A 22072-nucleotide genomic window follows, 5' to 3' on the forward strand; every position below is an offset into this window, starting at 1 on the left:
AGTTTTTTCTTTTTTTAATTTTTTAATTAAAAAAATTTTTTTTAATTTTCCTCCTTAGGGGAGGCACTGGAGATTGAATCCAGGACCTTGTGCACACCAAGCATGCATTCTACCACTAAGCTATACCCCCAACCCCTACCCCATTAGCTTTGATACTCAAAACATTATATTCTTTACATTATAAATATTATTTAAATGCCACACAAGGTGGACTGCCTGACTTCTCTGCTGAAGACAGCACTGCACGTTTCAAATGTGAGTCATTTCACTTCACAGAACATGTAAGAAACTCAGGTTGGGCAGCTCCCTTCCTTCCTGCACCACGAATCAAAAAACATTAAAAAAAAAAACACAGTCTAGAAAGTTCCATAGTTTATGCATATGCTTCCAGAAAAAAGGGTTAGGCTCTTAACTTATAATTTAATACATGTTGAATCTCTTCGGGCTTTCAACATTGACCTGCTAACCAACAAACTATTCATTTCCTCCCACTGATAGCTTCTACTCAGAATTGTATTTCTTACAAATTATTGTTCAAGCATTTCAGAGCCATCCATCCATAATTTCACAGGCCCAGAGAGCCCTCTTCCACACAAGCATGGAGAGAAAGAAAATCATCTTTGCAGGTTAACACGCTTTAAAATCACTAATTGTCCTATGTTTTGTAGGACTTCAGTCTTTCAATTTCTTCCAAATGAATCACTGCCAAGACCTTTCCAAATCAGTAAAGGGGGAGGGGATGGGAGTGGAGGAAGGGAGGGAGAGGGAGGGAAAAATCATTTCCTTAGACTAATGTTCAAATCAGGAAAGAAAAAATAGCAAAACTCACAAAAGAACTAGAAATAGCTTTCTCAAATATATGCAAATTATTTCCTCATATTTCTGCATGCAGCTTCACCATTATCTGTAGCAAAACAGTAAGTGCTATCTTATCTTTTTTGTCAATGAACATCTGTCAAGCACAGGGACACTTGCGGAAGAAGATAAAAATTCATTCAATAGATATTTATTGAGCCCTTTCCATGTGCTAAATGCATGTGCTGTTCTGGGTACTGGGAATGCAATAGTGAGAAAAAATAGCCCCAAATCCCTGCCTTCATGAAGTCTGTATTCTAGTGGCATTCAGTTTTAGATGACCATTTCAGACAGCTTACATTTTAGATGTTTAAGAGAATATCCAAGGTTGAATCTGGCGCTCAGAAGAGAGGTCTGAGGCTTGATATATAAAGAAATATCTAATTAGAGGTTAACCCTGGAAATGAGTGGGGTTACTTGAGAGAAAGTATATATTATAAATGAAGAATACTTAAGACCAAGCCCATGGGAACATCGTCCTTCAAAGATGAGGTAGATGAGGAGGAACATAAGAAGAGAAGAAGGAAGAAAACCAAAAAATGAAGATAATAATGACCCATAATTTTTTTAAAATGCAGTGGAGAGAAAGTCTTCGTCCAACTGCTTGAAGACTCATTCCTTCCCCATCTCCTTGCTCTTTTTTTTTTTTTTTTTTTTTTTGTAATTTTCAAGCTTTGAGCACCTGCCCATCATTTCCTGGACTTGAGCCCTGTTTCCTACTGTTCATTTCATCCGGCTGCCAATAGAAGGCAGGGTGCCTTGGTAGCAGGCCGTGAGCATGGAGAGCAAAGGGCTGGAGAGGAAGCCATGCCTTTCTACTGTTTCTTATTTCCCCTTCCTCCCACCGGCACCTGGCCCAGACTCTTGGATCATACTCTTCCCCTGACAACAGTTGGAAGTGTAAGGACCCAGAGGACGTAGAGAAACGCTGATCCCTGATGACTACTCCACCTGTCACCTAAGCTGGGCCTCTCTCCTACCAGAACCCACCCTGTGCCAGGCCACTGTGGCACCTCAGGGCCACAGAAGCCACTCTCAGAGCAGAGGGACTTAGCCCCCTCTGTCACTAGAACTCAGTAAGAAAAGAGAGTAGAGCCCACTTCGTTCTTCTAATACACAGACCAAGGCCCGTAACCACAAGGTTTATCAGCATCCCTTTAAAACAAATGTATTCCAAGTTGCAAACAGACAACTTAGAAGGGAACTCTTTGAATCCAAACCATTGGTGAATTGGAGGTGATCCAATTTACTGTACTTCCGAAGAGAAGACTGTGACATTAGCATTAACACAAGATTCTCTGGTAGACCAAAGTGAGGGAATGGGGGTAATTTTCACATACCATTTCCCTCTACCCTTGAGAACCTCGCTGGGATTTCTCCCTTGGATGAAGACAAATCCTGGCAGAAAATCCCACATGAGCTTGGTTAATCTCCAGCACTACTGACCAAGCCATCGTCTAAATGCACAGATCAGTTGGCTGCATCCACAGCTGGTCAGCAAACATTTCTGCTCTGTGATGACAGAACCAGGTGCCACATCTGTTCCCAGTGCTAAGAACTTTGCCATTCTTTTGGCCCAAAGGTTTAGACCAAGGCTAACCAAGGTTATCTGGATAGGACAATGAGCCCTATTCTGACTGAAGGCCTTCTCTAAAGATATAAAAGAATGGTCAACTTCTGTTTTTAACCAATCTGAGTTTTGCTGTTGCTATGGTGATTAGAAAGTGACTGAAAAGAATCAAGGGATGAACTTATTTGAAAAATAGAAACAGACTCATAGAAAACAAACTTCTCTCTGCTTCCATCATTGCATCTCCTCCTCTGACTCTTCCTGGATCCCTCTGATAAGGACCAATGTGGTTACATAGAGCCTATCCAAATTATCCAGGATAATCTCCCATTTTTTAAATCGCTAACTTAACCACATCTGCAAAGTCTCTTTTGCCAATTGAGGTAAACTTCATGGGTTCCAGGAATTAGGATGTGAACATATGTGAGGACCATTTTTTCATCTTACCACAATGCATTGTTGAATAAATAGTGTTGAGAAAACTGACCAGCCATTTGAAAAAACAATTAGATGACTGACTTATACACTATAGCAAAATAAATTCTAGATGGACCAAAGAAGGGGTTGGCACCCATTTTCTGTCAAGGGCCAATCAGCGAATAGATTTTGGTCCACAGACCATGTGGTCTCTGTTAACTACTCAGCTGTCATGGTGGCATGAAGCTGGCCCAGATGACACTTAAACGTGTGCATGAGCATGGCTGTACTTCAATAAAACTGTTTGCAGAAATAGGCAATGGGCCAGATTTGGCTCATGGACCATCATTTGCTGACCCTGGATTAAAGATACTAATATGAAAAAAAATAAATAAATAAAGTACCAGGAAACAGATAGGTACATTTTCGCATAGTCTTGTACAGGAAAGAGTTTTCCAAAAATTAAAGGCAGGAGCCATAAAAGAAGATACTTGTAGATCTGCCATCTCAGGGACTAGAAAATGCCATAAAGAGGCTGAAGGTGAATAACCAACCGGGGAAGACGCAGGCTCTTTGTGCCTCTTTCAAGAACGTTACAAAGGGAGCCGAAAGGAACAAAGACCCACTTAGAATTCCAAAATAACCTGAAAAAAAGAAATTGAGAAGAATGTTCCAGAAACCTGGAAGGAGTACCTTCTGCTTGTCTTTCTGCCGCAGGGAAACACCAGCTATGTGTACTCAAAACAGTACTCAAAACATCCATCCCACGAAGAGGATGGATGAGCGTCAGCCACCTCCCCTCCCGGGTCCCTGTCCCACCATCTCTGAGATGAAAGAAACAACCCCAGTCGTTGCAACGCCACAGAGCTGCTGTGAGAGTTAAATGAGAGGGAAGAATGAGAAGCAGCTTTGAAATACAAAGTCCCGGCATCTAGGTAGAATCCAATTTTCACAAATACTGAATATAATGCTCAATTCAACGATACTCCTTCTTCAGGACCAGGCTGAAAGCAATGCTGTTAATCCTACTGCTCTGATGATACCTATGGGAGAATTCTCTTTGAAGAGAAAAAATCTCACTCTCCTGTGTAGGCAGCCTTCCATTTCCTTAGCAAAGCTGAATTCCTTCTGGGACTTGAAGATGTTAAAAAATGTAAAAATCTTGATGACATGAACTTTTTAACAAACTAAAAGAGGGTTACTAAGACTGAAAAGCACCGCAGTGGGGGAAGAGTGCGGGAGGCAGCTGGAAAATGCAGCCAGGTGGACAGGCTCGGGACCTACATCAGACAAGGCGCGATAACCACGTTAGAAATTTTGGACATCAGCCTACGAACAATGGGAAGTCGCAGAAGAGTTTTGGCAGGTGCGTAATATGAACAGGTCTGTGTTTTTAAGAGATCACCCTGGCTCCCAGGGTCAACAGTGAATTGGAGAGGGATGAGAATGGCAGCTAAAAGACAAACTGGAACGCTTAAGCAATAGTCCAGGCACAAGACGATGGCATCATGAACTAAGGGCACAGCCACAGAGGTGGAGAGAAGTAAAAGGGCGCGTGAGTTATCCAAGAATTCAAACCAAGACCTGGTGGTGGACACAAGAGGAGGAAGCCATAGAGCAGGTGGTGTCAAGAATGACAACCAGGTTTCCGGCTGGCAGATTACCGGAAAGCAATAAACACCCTCCCAGCCTTCTTAGGATAACAATGAGACAGCTTCATCAAATCAAAACTGTAGGCATATCGTAAGAAAAATGACGACAATAACTAATGAGTAGCTACTCAATGCCCGCCCTTGGGCTAAGTGCTTTACTGGTTTTGTTTCGTTTAAACCACCTAATAGCACCATGAGGAATGTTTTAGAATCATCTCCAACTTGTACATGGAAACTGACACACTGAGAAGTTGACCTTTCCAAGGTCCACAGCCAATTGATGGTAGAGATGTTTGTTCTCCTCTGTTCTTGGACCAACTGACGATGCCAGACTTAGCGTCCATCAAGGGCAAAGTCCCCAGTGTCTCCTGTAGGCTTAGGGATAAAGAAGGAACACAAGCTGGTTGTCCACCTCCTTCAGAGCTCAGTCAAGAATTAGTCACATGACACATCACTGCTCGCTAGAGGCCACATCCTAATACTCAGTATTGGTGCCTTCGCTGGCCACGGCCCCAGCATGCACATATTTATGCAAGAGTGGCCAGCTCAGATCAAGATCCATGTGGTCCTAGATCCCCCAACTAAAACCTTTCTTAAAATCAACCTCATTCTTTCAATAGCACTTTCTAGGCAGAATAGAACCCAGAAAACGTCACAGTGTTATTAGGTATTTTTAATGCTAAATTTTCTATGACTTGTGTTTCTGTCCATGGTGGATTTAGTTTTGCTTAGTGAAGTAACTGACTGGGATTTTTCTTTTTCCCTCCTAACAAAACTAAACGGGTTTGAAATACATTAGCAAAGGCTGTCCAGTAAAATTTTACTAATTTTCAATTCCAAATTAGTAAAAGTAGCAAAAATGTCATATTGTCAAGCACTGTAAAAGTAGACAAGCTATTGTTTCTACCTGCTCATTCTCTTCTTCTGGCTTCTGCTTAAGTTCTTATTCCGTTATTCACACAACATGTATTTCTTGAAAGCCTTAGGATTAACTTTGGCCCTTAGGTCACAAGCCCATCACTGACACTGCTACTGTGACCAGGGCTGTGGTGGTCTTATTGGCCAGGACAGAGCAAGGGTGTGACTGACCACCCAGAACTACGTGGTTTGAGATTGATGGAGGATGGTTTCTAAAATTTAGAGGTGTGTTATCTCACCAGAATAAGATGAGTCCAGGCACCGCTGTAGGCAGTGGGGATGTTGTAAATGAAAACAAACAAACAAAAAACAGGAAAACCCCTCCCCTCATGATGTATGCATTCTACTAGGGAAAACACTAGAATCAGCACAATACATACGACAAATAAACTGTATATAGTATGTTCAATAGTATTAAAAGCTAAAGGGGAAAAACAGTGTCGGGGGATGTGAAGTCTTGACAGGAGGGATGTTGGAATTCGCCCAGGGAGGCAGAGAGTCATCGGAAAAGAGTCATCATTTCATCTGCAGCTGCAGGGACCGAGTTCTGCCTCCGGGAGGGGGGGAGCCTGATGGGAAAATGAAGGCAACTCGGGAGAAAGCAGAACGCAGAGCTGCAGAGAGACAAAGCCCTAATGTCTTCATTGGAGCGCCTGGACTCAGCTGCGCCTCAAGTTTTTTCAGTTACATGAGGCAATAAATGCCCTTATTTTTGGTTCAAATTGGGTTTTCTGTCACTTGTAACCAAAAAAGACCTGAGGAATGCCAACACTTTCAGGTATATATAGAAACCTAAAGTACCTTATAATGTGTTTCTAAGTGGGGATCCTGCTGTACTTGGGTTATTGAATGGCTAGAACTCATTTCTAATTAGCAGTATACATTTACATGCAAACACCCCAAATCCTAAAGACCTCGGAAACAGCATGTTCACTTTAACGTGTTTAAACAAGTTCCTGAAAGTGCGTTTTACACTCTTAACTCCAGGGACCCCTTTTTTATACACTGTTCCAAGGTCACTCCTGTCCAAGTCACGCAGTTACAAATTCTAAGTGATTTAAATTACAAACCGATGAGATTTCTACCAGGTATGTTTCTGCCACCGTGCACTTAGAAAAGTTGCATTTTGGACTTTTCGGAAGCATTATTAGGCAATAATGGTGCTGGTTATATTCTGGGAGACACAGAATTAAGGACCAATTCTCTTATGCTGTGATTAGAGAACCTGTCATCCAGCCACTGGCTACCCTCCATGCTGAGAGTTCCAAGTACACTAGAACCATGCTCACCGGCGCTAACTTGACTGTGAAATTATGATCTGCCATGACAGACCAGCTGACCAGAACCCCAGGACTGAAGCATGTCTGAATTTAAGATTACAGAAAGTGACAAAGGGGTTTTCATTTTTCTCTTCCTTCTTCCTCCGTTATACATATGTTTGCCTGTTTGATGGGAACTTTCTAGGTTCTAAGCTCTGTGCTAGGAAATTTCTGGGCACTTTGGTTTGCCTCATCTCACATTCCTGCTTTATTCAGCCTGAATACACATAAATGTCATGCGATTTCAACTTTACACTCTGAGTTTGTGCAACAATGAATAGTGGACTATGTATATATCTCTCTCTGCCTATGGGTTTCAGTCACCTCGAGATCTCAGAGATCAAACTAGAGTTAAAAGCTTAAGATTTTTGTTTAAGTTGCTGAGAGGACACCTATGTTTTTGTCTGCCCATCAACACTCCATTCTGAGGCTGGCCACCCTCCTTTCTTTTGGAGAACAGCTCCCCAAAACACGCATTCACGCAAGGACACAAACATACACACACGCACCACACCACCTCCCTGGCCGCCCTGGTCAAGGCAGAGCTGTGTCTTCTCACTTGGCCTTGTCTCCCTGACATTGACAGTTGGGAAAGTGACTTGATCCAGAGCGATCACAATGCCCTACCCCTTGGACAGTGTGTAGAGTTCTAAGCTTGGTAGGTAAGTCAAGCCCACCTCTGTGAGGTCTTCCCTGGTGATTCTTGGAAGTCGCCATAGGACACAGAGCTCTTCCCTTGGTGATGGAAACCGAAGCCCACGTGAACCCAGGAAAGGCAGTGGCCACACAGACGGAGCCTGTAAGGAGCAAATGAAGCCAACACAGGCAGAGACCCAGAGGGGAGAGACTGAGGGTGGATTGAAGGTGGGCACCCTCCCATCCATCCTTTGTATGTTTGCACTGGGTTTCTGTTCCTTAAAACCAAACAGTTTAAAAGTAATAAAGAGACATGTTGAAAGCCATGCCATGGAAACCACTATGGTTTCTATTCCAGCCCAAAGGAATGAGAGACAGAGGAAAGGGAAGAGTCATGGTCCAGAAGAAAATGTAAGGAACAGGGGCGAAAGGAGTCAGGGATGCAGAAGAGACAGGACTGGAAATGTTTGATCAGATGACAAAAGAGCAGAGATCTGAAAATACATAGTTGGGTACAGGGGGACTGTTATATAAGATGAAAATGGGCTCTGGAGAGTCAGCCTTCATCAAAGAACAGACTGCTGGAAATCTCTCCAACTCCATCAGTCTTGGGGAAATAAGGAATCACACAAAGAGAGACCCTGAATGCCTCAAAGGATCCACACACCACAGTTAGAAGGATGAGCTACAAGAATCATTTTCCATCACGATTTCAGCAATACAACTCTTTCTTCCAATGTGCTATTACTTTAACACCAATATAGCCTAGAGATCAAAGCAATGAATCAATTACTTGGGGAATTTAATCTTTTACTGCATGATTCCCAAATACTTCATTATTCGTGGAGCTGCTGAAGTTCCCCCAGGAAATATGCAGATTTTGTAGAGCCCAGTACGAAAACCCCTGGCCAATGCATGTGTGTCAAGTCCATGCCCGCAATACCGGGCTTCCAGACAAGCTGATACCCTTTGGCAATGACAATAAGAGCTCTTACAGAAACCATGGAGTTTAAATACAGATGTGTGCAGTTCGGGATTAACAGACACGCTGTTATATATAAAACAAACAACGGGGACCTATTGTACAGCACAGGAAACTGTATTCCATATCTTGTAATAACCTATAATGAAAAAGAACCTGAAAAGAAAATATATACACATATGTATATGTATAACTGAAACTTTGCTGTACACCTGAAACTAACATTGTAAATTGACTACACTTCGATAAAAAATAAATTTTTTAAATGAAAAATAAATATAGCTACTTGGTATTTTGAGAAGGGAAGCAAACTATATCTAACCTCGCTTGTTTGGACTATTTTTTCCCTATTTATTCCTACCAGATTCTGCTGTTCCTAGGATTACACTCGCGTTTTCCTCTACCGTGCTCCCACGTTCTCGCTTTTCCCAGAAACTCATCTATATTTAATGCCTGATCTTGTAATTTCTTGAAAAGGACAAAGACCGAAGTCCACTCAAGGCCAGAAGACGGCTTTTTTCTCCTAAGAAACTGTCAGCCAAATTTCTCAGGGAGGAACTGGAAATAAAGTGAGAGACATTGATAAATTTCCCTTCTGAACAATCAATAAAAGCTCCACCGTCCTGCTCAGACTCCCACTGTGGAAGCAAGGGCCGTAATTACATTGTCAAAAATTCAGGTTGCCCAGGCTGACAGCGACCCCCTGGAAGAGTGACATGTGATTGGCACTGGGTTTAGGGCGGGGAACCCAGATTGGCAGGCGGAGTGGAGAAAGCGAACGGCAAGACTGTGAAATTTCCTCTTTGACGACAAGCACCCAAACCCCAGACCACTTTGCCTCTCTGGAAGAACCTGCGACCCTTTAGTCATTTAACACATCAAACTGAGCAGCTGACCCAGTTTACTGAGCCATCTGATCTCCACCAGAGATTCAGAACACCGCCTGCCTCCATCCACTCCCAAACCCAGAGAAAGAGAAAGGCAGACTGGTATCAGGCAGACGCGTGTCAAGTCTGTGCACACAATACCTGGGCTGCGTGTGTGCATGCGTGCATGTGCGAGGTTGGGGGGAGGGGGTGAGCATGTGAGTGTATGAGAATTTTTCTACATTAAAAGAAAAACACAAAACATGCTCTCAGCTCCATCTTTCTTGGTGACAGCTGACCAGCAAAGCCCATTTGCTTAGCAATTTTGGTCAGCAGTCTGTGGTCAGAATCAGCTGCAGCAGAAGGGTAGCAGGGAGCAGCGCTGAAGAATGAGACAGGAGGGAGGAGGTGGGGAAGCTGGACCACCGGCACGCAGACCCGTTTGTGCGTTTCTCTAGGACGGAGCTGGTGTGAACTTCTCCATCAGCCGGGCCTCTTCCTGTTGGAACACTTGCCCTGCACCTGCCTAGTCCACAGCTGATGCGAATAGTTTCCAAGAAGCCTTCACTGTAACCACGCCCACAGCAGGTTACCCGCTGCTGGGAAGCAGCTGGACCACAAAAGATCAAAATCAAAAGGTGTTCGCGGGGTGGTGAGAACAGAGCGGAAGATGCCTGGAAATGTTGTTACTTCCCAATCTCCAAAGCTAAAATCTCTCTCTCTTGGCTGTGATGCAGAGAGAGACAAGGAAATTAACCAGAAGAAAAATCTCTATGCTGAGCTGGACCCAGGCCAAGCAGAAGTCCCTCCCTCCCTCACCCCTGAAAGAAAATATAAGATCACTGGCACTGGGTCCTCACTGCCTGGGGTGGGGAAAATCATCCGAACAGCCGTAACCAACAGTCGTTTGGTTCTGAGTGCCAGTTCACAAGCGGTAATTCTGTGAGGTGGGGGCTGTGTTTTCCTGGGTTTATAGAGATTCATCTGCCCAAGGTCAAAGCTGATAAGCCACAGGTGGACGGATGTCTGATCTTAACTTACGTTAACCACTAAACACAGTGTCTCTCCACGTGGAGTCAGGGGGCCTCCTGAATCAAATCACCCAAGGGTCCCCGTGAAATGCACGCTCCTGGGGCCACGCCAGGCCCACCGAGTCAGATTCTGGGGGTGAGGACCAGAAACCCGGATTTTGAAAATCTTCCCGGGAAGAGCCTTCCGTGCACAGAAGTTGGTGCATGTCCTCACTGCGTCCTCCTGGGAAGCTGAGTGAACGCTGGGTCTTCAGGGACTTTCTGGAGGCAAGGCAGTGAATCAGACTGCTCACTGTTTTGCATACTTGACAGCAAAAGAAAATTAGTTTTCCCTTCAAGCCCCAAGTGTCAGCGGACCCCACCTCTGGCCCTGGGAAGAGGCCAGTGAAATTATGTAACGATTTTAACCGTGATCTACCGCCTTGCCACCGGAGGGGAAGACTGTTTGAGACCTCAGGTGGTGAGGGAGAGGGAGGAGGAAAGAGGATTGATGAACCACCGGCTGTGGCTGGGATGCTCTGGTGGAGACCGGGGCAGGGCCCCCCTCCCAGCCGGTGGCTGAGCGCTTTCCTGCGTAATGTCTCTTTCAAATGAATGAGTTGCGGCAGCCTCACCTCAGTGAGGAAAGCAGCTTGACTTCGCCTGTGTCGTGTGCAAGCTCTCGGGTCCACCAGAGATCCTACGCGTGCCTGTATCGGCTGGGTAAAGCAGATGATGACACCCTACCCCTGGGAATACAGGGAAGGGGAGGAGGAGGGGGAGGGAGAAGATGGAAATGAGCAGAGCAGAGGCAGAGGAGGTGTCCGCACTCTCGATATCCGGGAACATCACAGGGAGAACGGAGCAAACACTCTTGTAACGTTCAGAATTCTCAAAACACATTAGAAGCATCTAATTTCACAAGGGCACCAGGGATCTTCTCAACTTGACCTCTGTTAAAACACAAAGGCTTAGGAGCATGGGGTCCACTGACAACACAAGCACAGAAAGGTGTGTTCGTAAACGCTTTCACTGATCCGTCACAACAGGATGTGAGCAGGAAGGGGCTGGAATGAAAGAGGCCGAGTGAGAGAATTAGTTAGAAGAGTTTCCCTGCTCTTCAGGTGAATGTCCATTCTAGCGAGAGCCATGCCATCTGCATCTTCTAGGACAGTGGTTCTCAAACCACAGGGTCCCTGTTAAGCTTTGGGGCCCGTCAGATGGTCTAGGGGCTGCTGACCCCCTCATCTGTGCCTGCTTGTCCCCCAGCTGCGTTGTTTTCAACAGTAAACAGCAGCACGTTGGGCTGGTTAGACTGGAGCAAACACTTGCTGACCACAGCTGATGTGTGACTGGGAGAAGCCCTTGTGGACCCTGGGCTACAAGATCCATCAGTCTAAGTGCTCACTGACCGAGACAGGAAGAAAAGAGTCCTCCTTAGAAGCAGAGTGTAAGAGTCAATAGGACTACCCAGCCTTACAAAAAGAATAAAATAGTGCCATTTGCAGCAACATGTCTGGACCTGGAGATCATCATACTATAACTGAAGGAAGTCAGACAGAGAAAGAAAAATACCATATGATATCATTTATGTATGGAATCTAAAAATAATGCCACAGATGAACTTATGTACAAAACAGAAACAGACTCACACACATAGAAAACAAACCTATGGTTACCAGGGAGGGAAAGAGGGTGGGAAGGGATCAATTGGAAGTTTGGGATTTGCAGATACAAACTACTACACATAAAATAGGTAAACAACAAGTTTATACTGTACAGCACAGGGGACTATATTCAGTACCTTGTAATAGCCTATAATGAAAAAGAATATGAAAAGGAATATACGTATGTACGCGTATGACTGAAACATGATGCTGTACACCAGAAACTGACACAACATTGTAAACTGACTATACTTCAAGTTAAAAATTTTTTTTAATTTTTAAAAATCAATATGGTAGGCATTTTGAATTTGTCTAGATAGTTATGAGTTTTTTAATCCTGACAAAATCCTGATACTCTCAGTGTCTATCACTCTGGCTGGTCCATGGTTAATACATGCTTGACGACAAGACCTCACTTCCTCTCACAGTAAGCCAAAAAAAAAGGCAAAAGAGGGCTTTTTAGTAGACAATGTTGGAGGGCCACAATTTGCAACAGACAGAGCCTTGATGGGGCAAAACTGACTCCTCAGCATAGCCATGTGCCCATGTCTGGAATGATTATTCCATGATAGGTGGCTGGGTTTTGTTTTGTTATGTCAGCCTGGAACTTCCGGTGTGGAGGATGTCACAGTTTCTGGAGGCAAGGCCACGCGTTTGATGCGATGTAATCAAAAGTACATAAGCATCCACTGAAAGACACTCTAAGCTCATCATGTAACCCTCCCATTTTCCAGTGGAAACTAGGGCTTATCCTGGCCCATTTCATAGTTTCTTGAATCTCAAAGAAAAATAAGAATGTTTTTCCTCATTTTGCAAAGTAGGATGAGGTGAAGGTTAAAGGCAAACAAAACTGCAGCAGAAACACACTATTGTCTAATTCCTGGCTCCCTCCCCAGCCAGGAATCCATAAACACCAACCCACCTGGAACAGGATTCTAGGTAGAATTCTAACTGAACCCCATTTCCAGGAGGGAAAAACAGCAAGAACAACTACAAAATGAAGCTGTGCAAGTTGGGTCTGTGACGCCACCAGGTACACAGCCAGGTGTAGGCTGAGGAGCAGTAAGGAACAGTGTCCGTCCGTTTTCACTGCGTCACACCGCAGCTGCAAATGCAAATCCCGGTTTGCAAATGCAAATCCTTGGTTTGTGACAACCAAAGTTTCTTCCTCACTCACACACACGCGAAGGGGAGGCCGGCTGCAGCTGCCCCCTGATGTCACCAGTCAGGTTCCCAAACTTAGCAAGTTGCCCCTAACCCTACAGGGGACAGGCTATTCTCAAGCAGAAGGAAAAGAGAAAAATGGCCAAAGTATCACAGTGGCTCGGAAAACTTCCAGTTGGCCATGCAGGACATCATTTCTGCTCCCGTTCCACTGACCGAAGCAAGTCCAAGACCAAGCCCACTCTAGTGGGACGGGGAAGTATCCACCCACAGGGAGGCACTGGAAGTCCCCTGACGGTGGGCGGAGATGTCTAATCCTCTTACAGAAAGGGGAGAAAATAATTGAGAACCACGGTATACGCCGCCATGAGTCTCGTAACAGTTAATATTCCCTATGCAAGGAAATAGTGTCCATGCTCTAATTGACTTTGTGGCTTCCGCAACTAACAGCCAGAGAGACGTAAGGCGTTTTATCCTGTTCCCCATCGCCTGCACATTGGCTGGGCACAGCTCTACCTCCTTCCCTCTCACTCACCATGCAGGGATAGCGTGCCATTCCTCACCGCCAGGAACTTGACTCCATAGGGAAAGAAGGCAGCAGAGTGCAAACTCCCGTAGAGTCTGATGTGAGCTTTGCCTTGGAACGGCTTGTCCTCAGATCCGACCCGGAGCTCTCCACCCTCGGAAACGAGGATGGCGTGCGCCCTGAGCTCGATGGGTCCCGGGCCCAGGAAGACCAGCTTGCCTCCTAATGGCCAAAAAGAAGACCGTCAGTCTCCGGGAAGATGAGGCATTCCTCCTCGTTTACCCACCTCTGCTGGAACACATACTTATTGTCTCTCGCCCTCTCTTCTAGAAGCCCCGTTGAGTGGATCAGACACCCAGGAGCAGAAGCATTGTTTATATTACCAAGCCTGCTTAAATTAGCTATCACAATTCCCTGCAGCTTTCTTTATATTATTTTCAATGACAATAGCCTAAATGCCCAGAAATTTAGGACTGGTTAAGTAATAAAATGAGAAGATCACCATTTTTACCACGTAATAGCAGCTTTAAACAGGAAAGAGGACTAGAAGGAAAATATGCCAAAATTATATGAATTATGGTGAAAGGAAGTATAATTAGGCTGCATCATGACATTTGCTGCACTTTAGCTGAGTAACATCCATTACCCCCCTTTTTTTTTTTTTTTTTGATAACAGACCCTAATTTCCACAAGGAATTTTTCTGCTCCCTAAATAAAGCTGAGTGGGCGGGACTGTCAATCACGGTGTCTTACCCTACCATCGCCTGAGTCATGTACCCAGGCTTCCAAAGGAAATCCAGGACAAAAAGGAAGAGGAGACTGGAAATGTTTCAATCTCAGTAATTCCAGTGGTGGTATCTTAACAGGCCTGAAATGAGTTCCTGTTTCTGAGATCCACACCTGCCGAGCCCCTTCAGAATGCCCTGATTGCTATCTGCTTCTACACCTGATTTTTCCAGGCCTCCCATCAATTCTGTAAGCTCCCCAAAACCCTCCCAGTACATCTCCTGTTTTAAAGAAAAGTTGGTTTCTGTTATCTGCAATGAAATAACCTTAACTAGTAAGGATGCTGTTTTGTTCTGTTGTCCAAGTATTCCATAATATAAGAATATTATTTTATAATACAATTGCTTTATATTATGAGAAGACATACTTAACATATTAAAAGGCATATTCATCTTTATAATACTTCTCTTTAAAAGTATTTAGTATATTTGCATTTCACACAGAATCTTTCCAATGATGCCAAAAGAATTAAAACATCCCGTATAAATCAACACTTTAAACTGAATGAGCTATCAAATTGATCTCACTCCTCCAAGCTGGAAAACAGCATGAGACAAGACTTTTCTGTTCTATAATGAAGTGGTCAGACTTGTGCCATTCTATTGGAAACACCAAGGGATCTCTTTTCCGAACCCTACAGTAGCTCCCAACCTCACTCAGAATAAAAGTCAGAGTCCTTATACTGGGTCACGAAAAGGTCCCTCCTGACTCCCCACCCCACCTCCCATACCCTTCCCAGCATCTTCTAAAGTTCACTCTTTCACTCATCCACTCCAAAGGCACTGGTCCGCTTGTTGGTTCTGAAACAACCAGATACCCCTGGAATGTCTCCTGTCAGACACCCATGGGGCTCACTCCCCACCCCAACTCCACCCTACCCCCACTCCACCACACCCCTGTTTCCATGCAAATGCTGACTTCTCCCTGACGACCTCCCTCTCCAGGCTGGATCAAATAGCCTGCCCTGGCCCCTTATGCACAAACATCTTCCTTTATACCACTTAGCATCAGACATACTATACACTTACATGTCTGCTGTCTGCCCTCCCCCCACTGGGACGCATGCTTGACAAGGGCACTTCCCTGCCTGGGTCACGTCCGCATTCCCGGTGCCTAGGGCAGTGACTGGCGGGGAGTTGGCCCACCACAGATAATTGCTGGGTAAATGAATACATGGTTACATCCCTTAGCAAAATCTGTTCTAGGTACATGAATTTCCTCATGGACACACACACACTCCCGTTTTCTCAGAAAGGGTGATTATTACATTGAATCTGTTAAGTGCACACACTGTCTCAGTGAGCTGAAGGTTGCCCAGGATGTGGGGAAGGCACCTGTCAGGAATGGTTCAAAAGGCAGATTCTACTGTAAGAAGGAGGAACAGGCACTTCACCTGCTAAATGAATCCAATGTGCCAAATCGTGTCCGACTGTTGTTTTCCAGAAATCATAACTGCAAGTACTTAACCACGTGCTGGAGGAGGGAGGGAGGAAGAAAAAGGCCAAGGGGAATTTGGTTTCTGATTGCCTGCATCTTAGTGCAGAGATAATGACCAGTACATATTAGACCTGAGTCCAACGTGGAGGCCTCTCCTCCCTGACCTCCTGTTCTAACCCTCCTCTCCAGCCTTCCCCGGCCCTCGTCACCTAAAGCCATCCTAAAGCCCAAGGCACACAGCACCAGAAATATCGCAGAGCGTCTACTTGGACTTGACCCCTTAAAGTGCTCCTCCCTTTCAGCTGCAGTTTAGAACAACACACCCACATGGGTATCCATTTTCACAATCTGTAAAATGTTCATGACTGGAATTCTTCCCTCAGAGAATCATGGTGAGATTTCTCACAGTGATGCTGGCGGCCCCTGGTCCTGGGTCTGACACCTGGTAGACACTTACTGCAGTGGTGTCCACCACTGTCGTCACCTTCATCCCGGTATTAGTACAACTTAGTTTCCACAGCTGCTCCATCACGGCAGCTCTGCTGGACCACCTCCTTCCAACACCTCACCAGGAGCTGCCCTGACATTCCTTTCCAAATATGGCGTACAGATCACTTTGTAAGGCAAACGACCCAAGAAGTAACTCTCCTTTGATAATCTATAGCTTGATACGAGTGAGTGAGTGGCCCCCACACTGCTTACCAGACGTCCAAAGGGCCTACTGACAAATCTGACTTTAATTTTCCCTTTCCTCTTCATCACAATGACAAGAATAATCATTAGAAATGCAATAATAATCACAAATCCTGCACTGAACAAGAGGGAAAAAATGTGACCGGTGGTCCCGGCCACATTCTTGTGTTTACTAGAACTTTTTCACTCATAGCCACATGTCATTAATGTCCTAACTGATTATCTTCAACAGGTGGACCACAGGTTGGACAATGGGTCCTGCCATTGTAAACAGTTAGGAAATCTGAACCAACCTTGATGCACAAGTGATGGAGACAGGATACTGAATCCAGGTTCCTGTCCTGACTCTGATATTGGCCTCTGAATGACCTTCATAAAAAGTCTCACAAAATTGCCTGGCCTCAGATTACTCAGTTTCCAAATCTGTCCCACTCAGGGCTGAAGGATGGTCTGTCTGCTCACCAGTGATGTGCCAAATAGAACCCTGTATTCACCGAGGCTCTTCCCAGCTCTAGAACACTTGACATCTGCATCTTCAGAGAGGCAGTCAAGTGCGCATTTGACACTGATGGAGACCCGGAGCTCAGGTTCTCCTGACCCCACCTATGTCACGGGGAACTCTGAATACCACTGGAGAAGGGTTATTACCTGCACAATCAGGAATTTAAAGAAGACTATGGGTATTCAAAAATATACATGCACCCCAATGTTCATAGCATCACTATTTACAATAGCCAAGACATGGAAACAACCTAAATGTCCATCAACAGATGACTGGATAAAGAAGCTGTGGTATACTTATACAATGGAATATTACTCAGCCATAAAAAAGAATAATATAATGCCATTTGCAGCAACATGGATGGACCTGGAGATCATCATTCTAAGTGAAGTAAGCCAGAAAGAGAAATAAAAATACTATATGATATCATTCATATGTGAAACCTAAAAAATAAAAAGGCAAATCAATTTATCTACAAAACAGAAACAGACTCACAGGCATAGGAAACAAACTTATCATTACCAGGAGGGAAGAGGGTGGGAAGGGATAAACTGGGAGTTCAAGATCTGCAGATACTAATATATATAAAATAGATAAACAACAAGTTCATACTGTTTAGCACAGGGAACTATATTCAATATTTTATAGTAACTTATGGTGAAAAAGAGTATGAAAACAAATATACGTATGTTCATGTATGACTGAAGCATTATGCTGTACACCAGAAATTGACACAACATTGTAAACTGACTAGACTTCAATAAATATGTGTGTCTGTGTATATATATGCACACACACACAAAGAAATTATACTGGTTCAAGACCTAAAAAAAAAGAAGAAAAAGAAGACTATGGGGAAAACAAAGGAGCTAACATGTCCTGAGCACCTACCATATGCTCATGTATTTAGCTGTGTTGTCAGAAACGACCTTCCAAACAAGCCTAGGAGGTCAACACCACGCTCGGTATTTCACAGAGCAGACGGTGGGCTGGGGGAGGCAGAGCGAGCATTAGAACCCAGGACCACCTGACAGAGAAGCCCACATCCTATCCACTTTGCAAACCCTCCCAGGTAGCTTTTTCATTAGTGAGGACTGGTATTGTAGATGCATTTAAGGAAAAACAGGTGTTAACTTAAGTAGGTTTGCTTACGGCTTGTTTCTAGGTGGTTGATTTTAATTTTGTTAATGTAGATACACCTCACCTCATTCCAAAAAGGATTTGAGGCCGATTACAGGGATTAGTGGGTAAATTTATAAACCCAGGCTTTGTCCCTGGTACCATCAAGCAAAATATTAAACACACAGAAGCAAACTGGTAGAAATTATAAAATGTCATTTACTGATGGGAATTAATAATGATGCTAATAAAGGGAGAAAAACTCAATGCAAAGAGATGAATGTTTTGTGTTGCCAAGAGTGCTACAAACAGGACTAATTAATTAATGCGATAATGATTATTTCCTGCTAAAAAGCCTTCCTGCCTCACTTTATCAGAGGCAAGTATGTGTAAGGAAATCCAGGTGAATAAGGAAGAGAGGTTGCTGTTGGAATTCAGCTGTTTTCGATTAAAAGAATTGTTAAGTGATAACCAAAGTGAAAGAATGGAAAGCTTATATTTTTTTAATTATTGAAATTTAATTTTATTATTATTACTTCAGTGGAGGCACTGGGGATTGAACCCAGGACCTCGCACATGCTGAGCATGCACGCTGCCGCTGGGCTATACCCTCCCCCTGGAAAGTCTGTATTTAATCCACCTCTGTGCCAAGGCTCCGAGTGCGTCATCCTCACACTTCATTAGCTTAAAACAAACATCCAGGGGGCTGCTTTAAAGGACAGTTAGTTGAGTGTGGGAGGGAAGTGGGAGGACTTCATTTCTTCCCTTTCTAGGGCTTGACCCCATTTCTGAAAGCTGAAATAAAGAGCAGGGCTGCAATCAGCCTTTGGCTGTGACCCTTAAATTGCTCGTTGTGATTGTTCATGAGAGCTGAGGACGTCCCACAAGTGACCTTGGGTAATTTTTATAAAAATCAATCAACCATCATTATTGTTACTTCCCGTCTAAAATAAATACATGGACACAACTTTTTACATGTAATCACTTCTTTCCATTAAACATCTCTTGTTTCTTTTAACGGGAAGTAAAAGAGACTTTTAGCAGCTAGCTGATGTTTACAAATGACATCAAAACCTGCTTTCGGCTAACCCTACAATCAGCCATCCTCTGTAATAACCGCAAAATGATTTGCTGTGTGTGCATGTGTGTGTGTTTTAGAGAAACAAAAGTTCTAGCTATTGTCCCCCTTATAGGAAAAATTTCGAGTATAAATATTTTCCCACACGGGAATACTCTTCAAAAGGACTGGCGGTATCTTCTCCCTTAATTCTTTCCCTCTCATCTCTTTGGAATCCTCCCCAGTTGGGCCTTTGCCCGGCCATGCCACCAACACTGGTCCTGTCGAGGTCACAAATGGCAACCACATTGCTGAAAGCCAGGTTCGAGGCCCAGTCCTCCCCTCTCCTGAGCGGCCAGCGGCATATGACACACTTACTCCTTGTTTCTGGATACGCCTTCCCCTCGCCTGCCCAGCACTGCTCCCTCCAGGATGCCCTCCTACCTCCCAAGCCTCTCCTCCCGGTCTCCACTACCTGATCCCTCCTGATTGTCCCAACCACTGACAGTTGGAATGTCACAAGACTCGGTCCCTTCATCATTTTTCCTATCATTGCAAACATTCTACGAACATTCTACCTTGGTTTTCTCACCTTGTCTGAAGGTTGCAAACACCACCATTGCTAATTGCTGATGACTCTCAGATTTATACCTCTGCCGTCAAGACAGACCCATCTGCTACTCAACATCTCTACCTGCGTGTCTCAAAGGCGTCTCCACTTAGTAAAACCAGGAAGTCAGCCCCTTGTCTTGCCCTACAGGTCTTCTCCTCAGTCCTTCCCGTCTCCATAAATGGCAACTCCATCGTTCCTCTGGTTATTCCATCTAAAGGCCCTACAATCAACTGCCACTCTCTCCTGCACCCCAACCAATCCTCCAGGAAACCTTGTGCCTTCTTCCCTCAAACTATCTCCGTGATCCAAGCACTTCTCACCACTTCCAGGTCTATGGCTGGGGTCTAAGTCACTCTCATCTCAACCCTGGATTACCACAGAAACCTCTTAAGCTGAGTCACCCTTCTGTCTTGGCCCCCACCCCAGGGTCGACTCTTCAAACAGCACACAAAGTGATTTTTTTAATGCAAACGTTATCACGTCACCTCTCTGCCTGAAATTCTCCAATGGTTCCCACCACACACAGAGTCAAAGTGCACCAAACCCTGCAGGGCTGGCCCTCTCTGGCCCGCTCTCTGTCCACTCTCCCCTGGCAACCCCTTCCCCCTGCCACCCTGACCTTCTTGCCCTCCTGCTTCACAGCCTTGGCCCTCATCTCACTGTGTGCCAATCCCCCCAACCACCACCAAACCACCACCTAACTCCCTGCTTATGCTTCTCCATGCTGCTCAGAAAATCTAAAAAAAATACAATGTGCTTACTTGATTGTTTTCCTTATAGAAATAAACTCCAGGCGAGCAGGAAGTTGGGATCTATTTCATTCACAACTACAGCCCCCATGCCTAGAACAGTGCCTAGTATATGGGGAGCTTGGAACGTGGTCATGAAATCCTTGTGGAATGGATAGGAGCTGAAGTTACAGAAGTGAACAAAGTCTCCCTAGGAGAACATGGAGAGTGAGAACAGAAGAAAAAGAAGGGGGATGATATTTCAACATTAGAATCAGGAGAGGAAAGAGAAAGGTAATCTTGAGTGTGAGTCAAAGAAACAGGTGAATTAGAAGAAGAATCAGAAGGTCGTAGTGGACTCCGGGAAGAGCTTTAAGAACTGGGAAGGTGGTAGATGAATACAGCAAAGGCTTAGAGTCATTTTGGGGAGGATCTGGGGAAAAAGGGTGCAGAGCAAGAGAGTGCTTGGTTAGGACCAACAGCCAGGTGATGAAATGAACTCGGGGAGCACAATTCCTGTTTTGAGCAGAGAGAGAGCCAGAGGTGAATGGAGGCAAGGTACAGAAAGGGATCTGTGGTCCCCAATTCATTAGCTCAATCTGTATCACCAAACTAGATCATTCATTTACCCAAAGCTTGAACTACCTGCCTGTTCAGATGTACGTTTTCCAATTTACTTATTTACATTGATGAGCCTCTCCACTCAGCTGTTTATGTCAACCCTGAATAATCCTTTACAAAGTTGAGCAGCCTGGGTCTTGTTACCTTTCCAGTTATTAAATAGTCAGGTAGATGGGGGAGCCTGTGAAATTCCCTCTCCCTGGAGAATTAGAGACGATCATCCATTCAGGATGGACGGGTCCTGTTCCACCTTGGTAAGGAGGGCTGGGCCCCGCTGGTGGACCCTGCTGCACCCTCCGCACCCTCCGGCCCTGAGTTGCCAAGGTGGAGGGCTGGGAGAAGGTGAGGAAGGGGGGAGAAGATTAGCACCCTGGGAAGGCAGCCCCAGCCCGAAGCCTGCGTTCTGCTGGGGATGCACACAGCTTCCTTGGTTGGCGAGATCCGGATTAGACTTGTGCCTGAAGCACTGGAGCAGAGCCTGGAAGCCTGCGAGGTGGGCTTGTCCCCGGCCAGAGAGGCGGAAAATCAATTTGGCTGGCAAACGAGAGCCCCCAAGAGCTCCGTGCACGCTCCGTAATCCTATCCACCCGCAGCTCAGGAAATAGATGCCTGAGCCCTCGCATATTCATGGGGGAGGTGAGGCATAAATCAGGCTTTAAGGATTGGGGGCAGAGGCAATGGACTCTCTGGCTGGCTACTAATTAATCAAGCCCAGAACACCTCAACCTGGCACCCTGGGAGCAGGCCACACACACACACACACACAGGCTGCTGCTGTTTTCCCGATTTTTTTTTTTCATTTCCATTAAAACAGATATTGGATGAAATTCTCCCCTTTAGCTGATGCTGCTGGTTCACTCCCCTCCCCGTTCTTCCTTTAATTAAAAAACATGCTTATTGCAATACTTGCCAGAATCACTTTAACGGTATTTTA

The 22072-nt window shown here is 44.9% G+C and overlaps 1 protein-coding gene across 12 annotated transcripts in view; it reads right to left on the reverse strand.

Annotated features, from left to right (window-relative positions):
• PKHD1 (PKHD1 ciliary IPT domain containing fibrocystin/polyductin) overlaps positions 1-22072 on the reverse strand; it is a 369459-nt gene that overhangs the window by 224516 nt on the left and 122871 nt on the right. For 11 of the 12 annotated variants that reach the window (XR_012501162.1, XM_074348887.1, XM_074348889.1 and 8 more), the window contains one exon: positions 13592-13804. The exons of the other annotated variant lie outside the window; for it this stretch is intronic. Coding sequence is in view for 10 of the 11 variants with exons in the window: in XM_074348887.1 (XP_074204988.1) it covers positions 13592-13804 (213 nt within the window). In the remaining variant the exon portion in view is untranslated. The remainder of the gene's footprint in view (positions 1-13591; positions 13805-22072) is intronic. 12 annotated transcript variants of the gene reach the window in all.

Source organism: Camelus bactrianus, chromosome 20 (assembly GCF_048773025.1).
Source record: "Camelus bactrianus isolate YW-2024 breed Bactrian camel chromosome 20, ASM4877302v1, whole genome shotgun sequence".
Taxonomy (NCBI): domain Eukaryota; kingdom Metazoa; phylum Chordata; class Mammalia; order Artiodactyla; family Camelidae; genus Camelus; species Camelus bactrianus.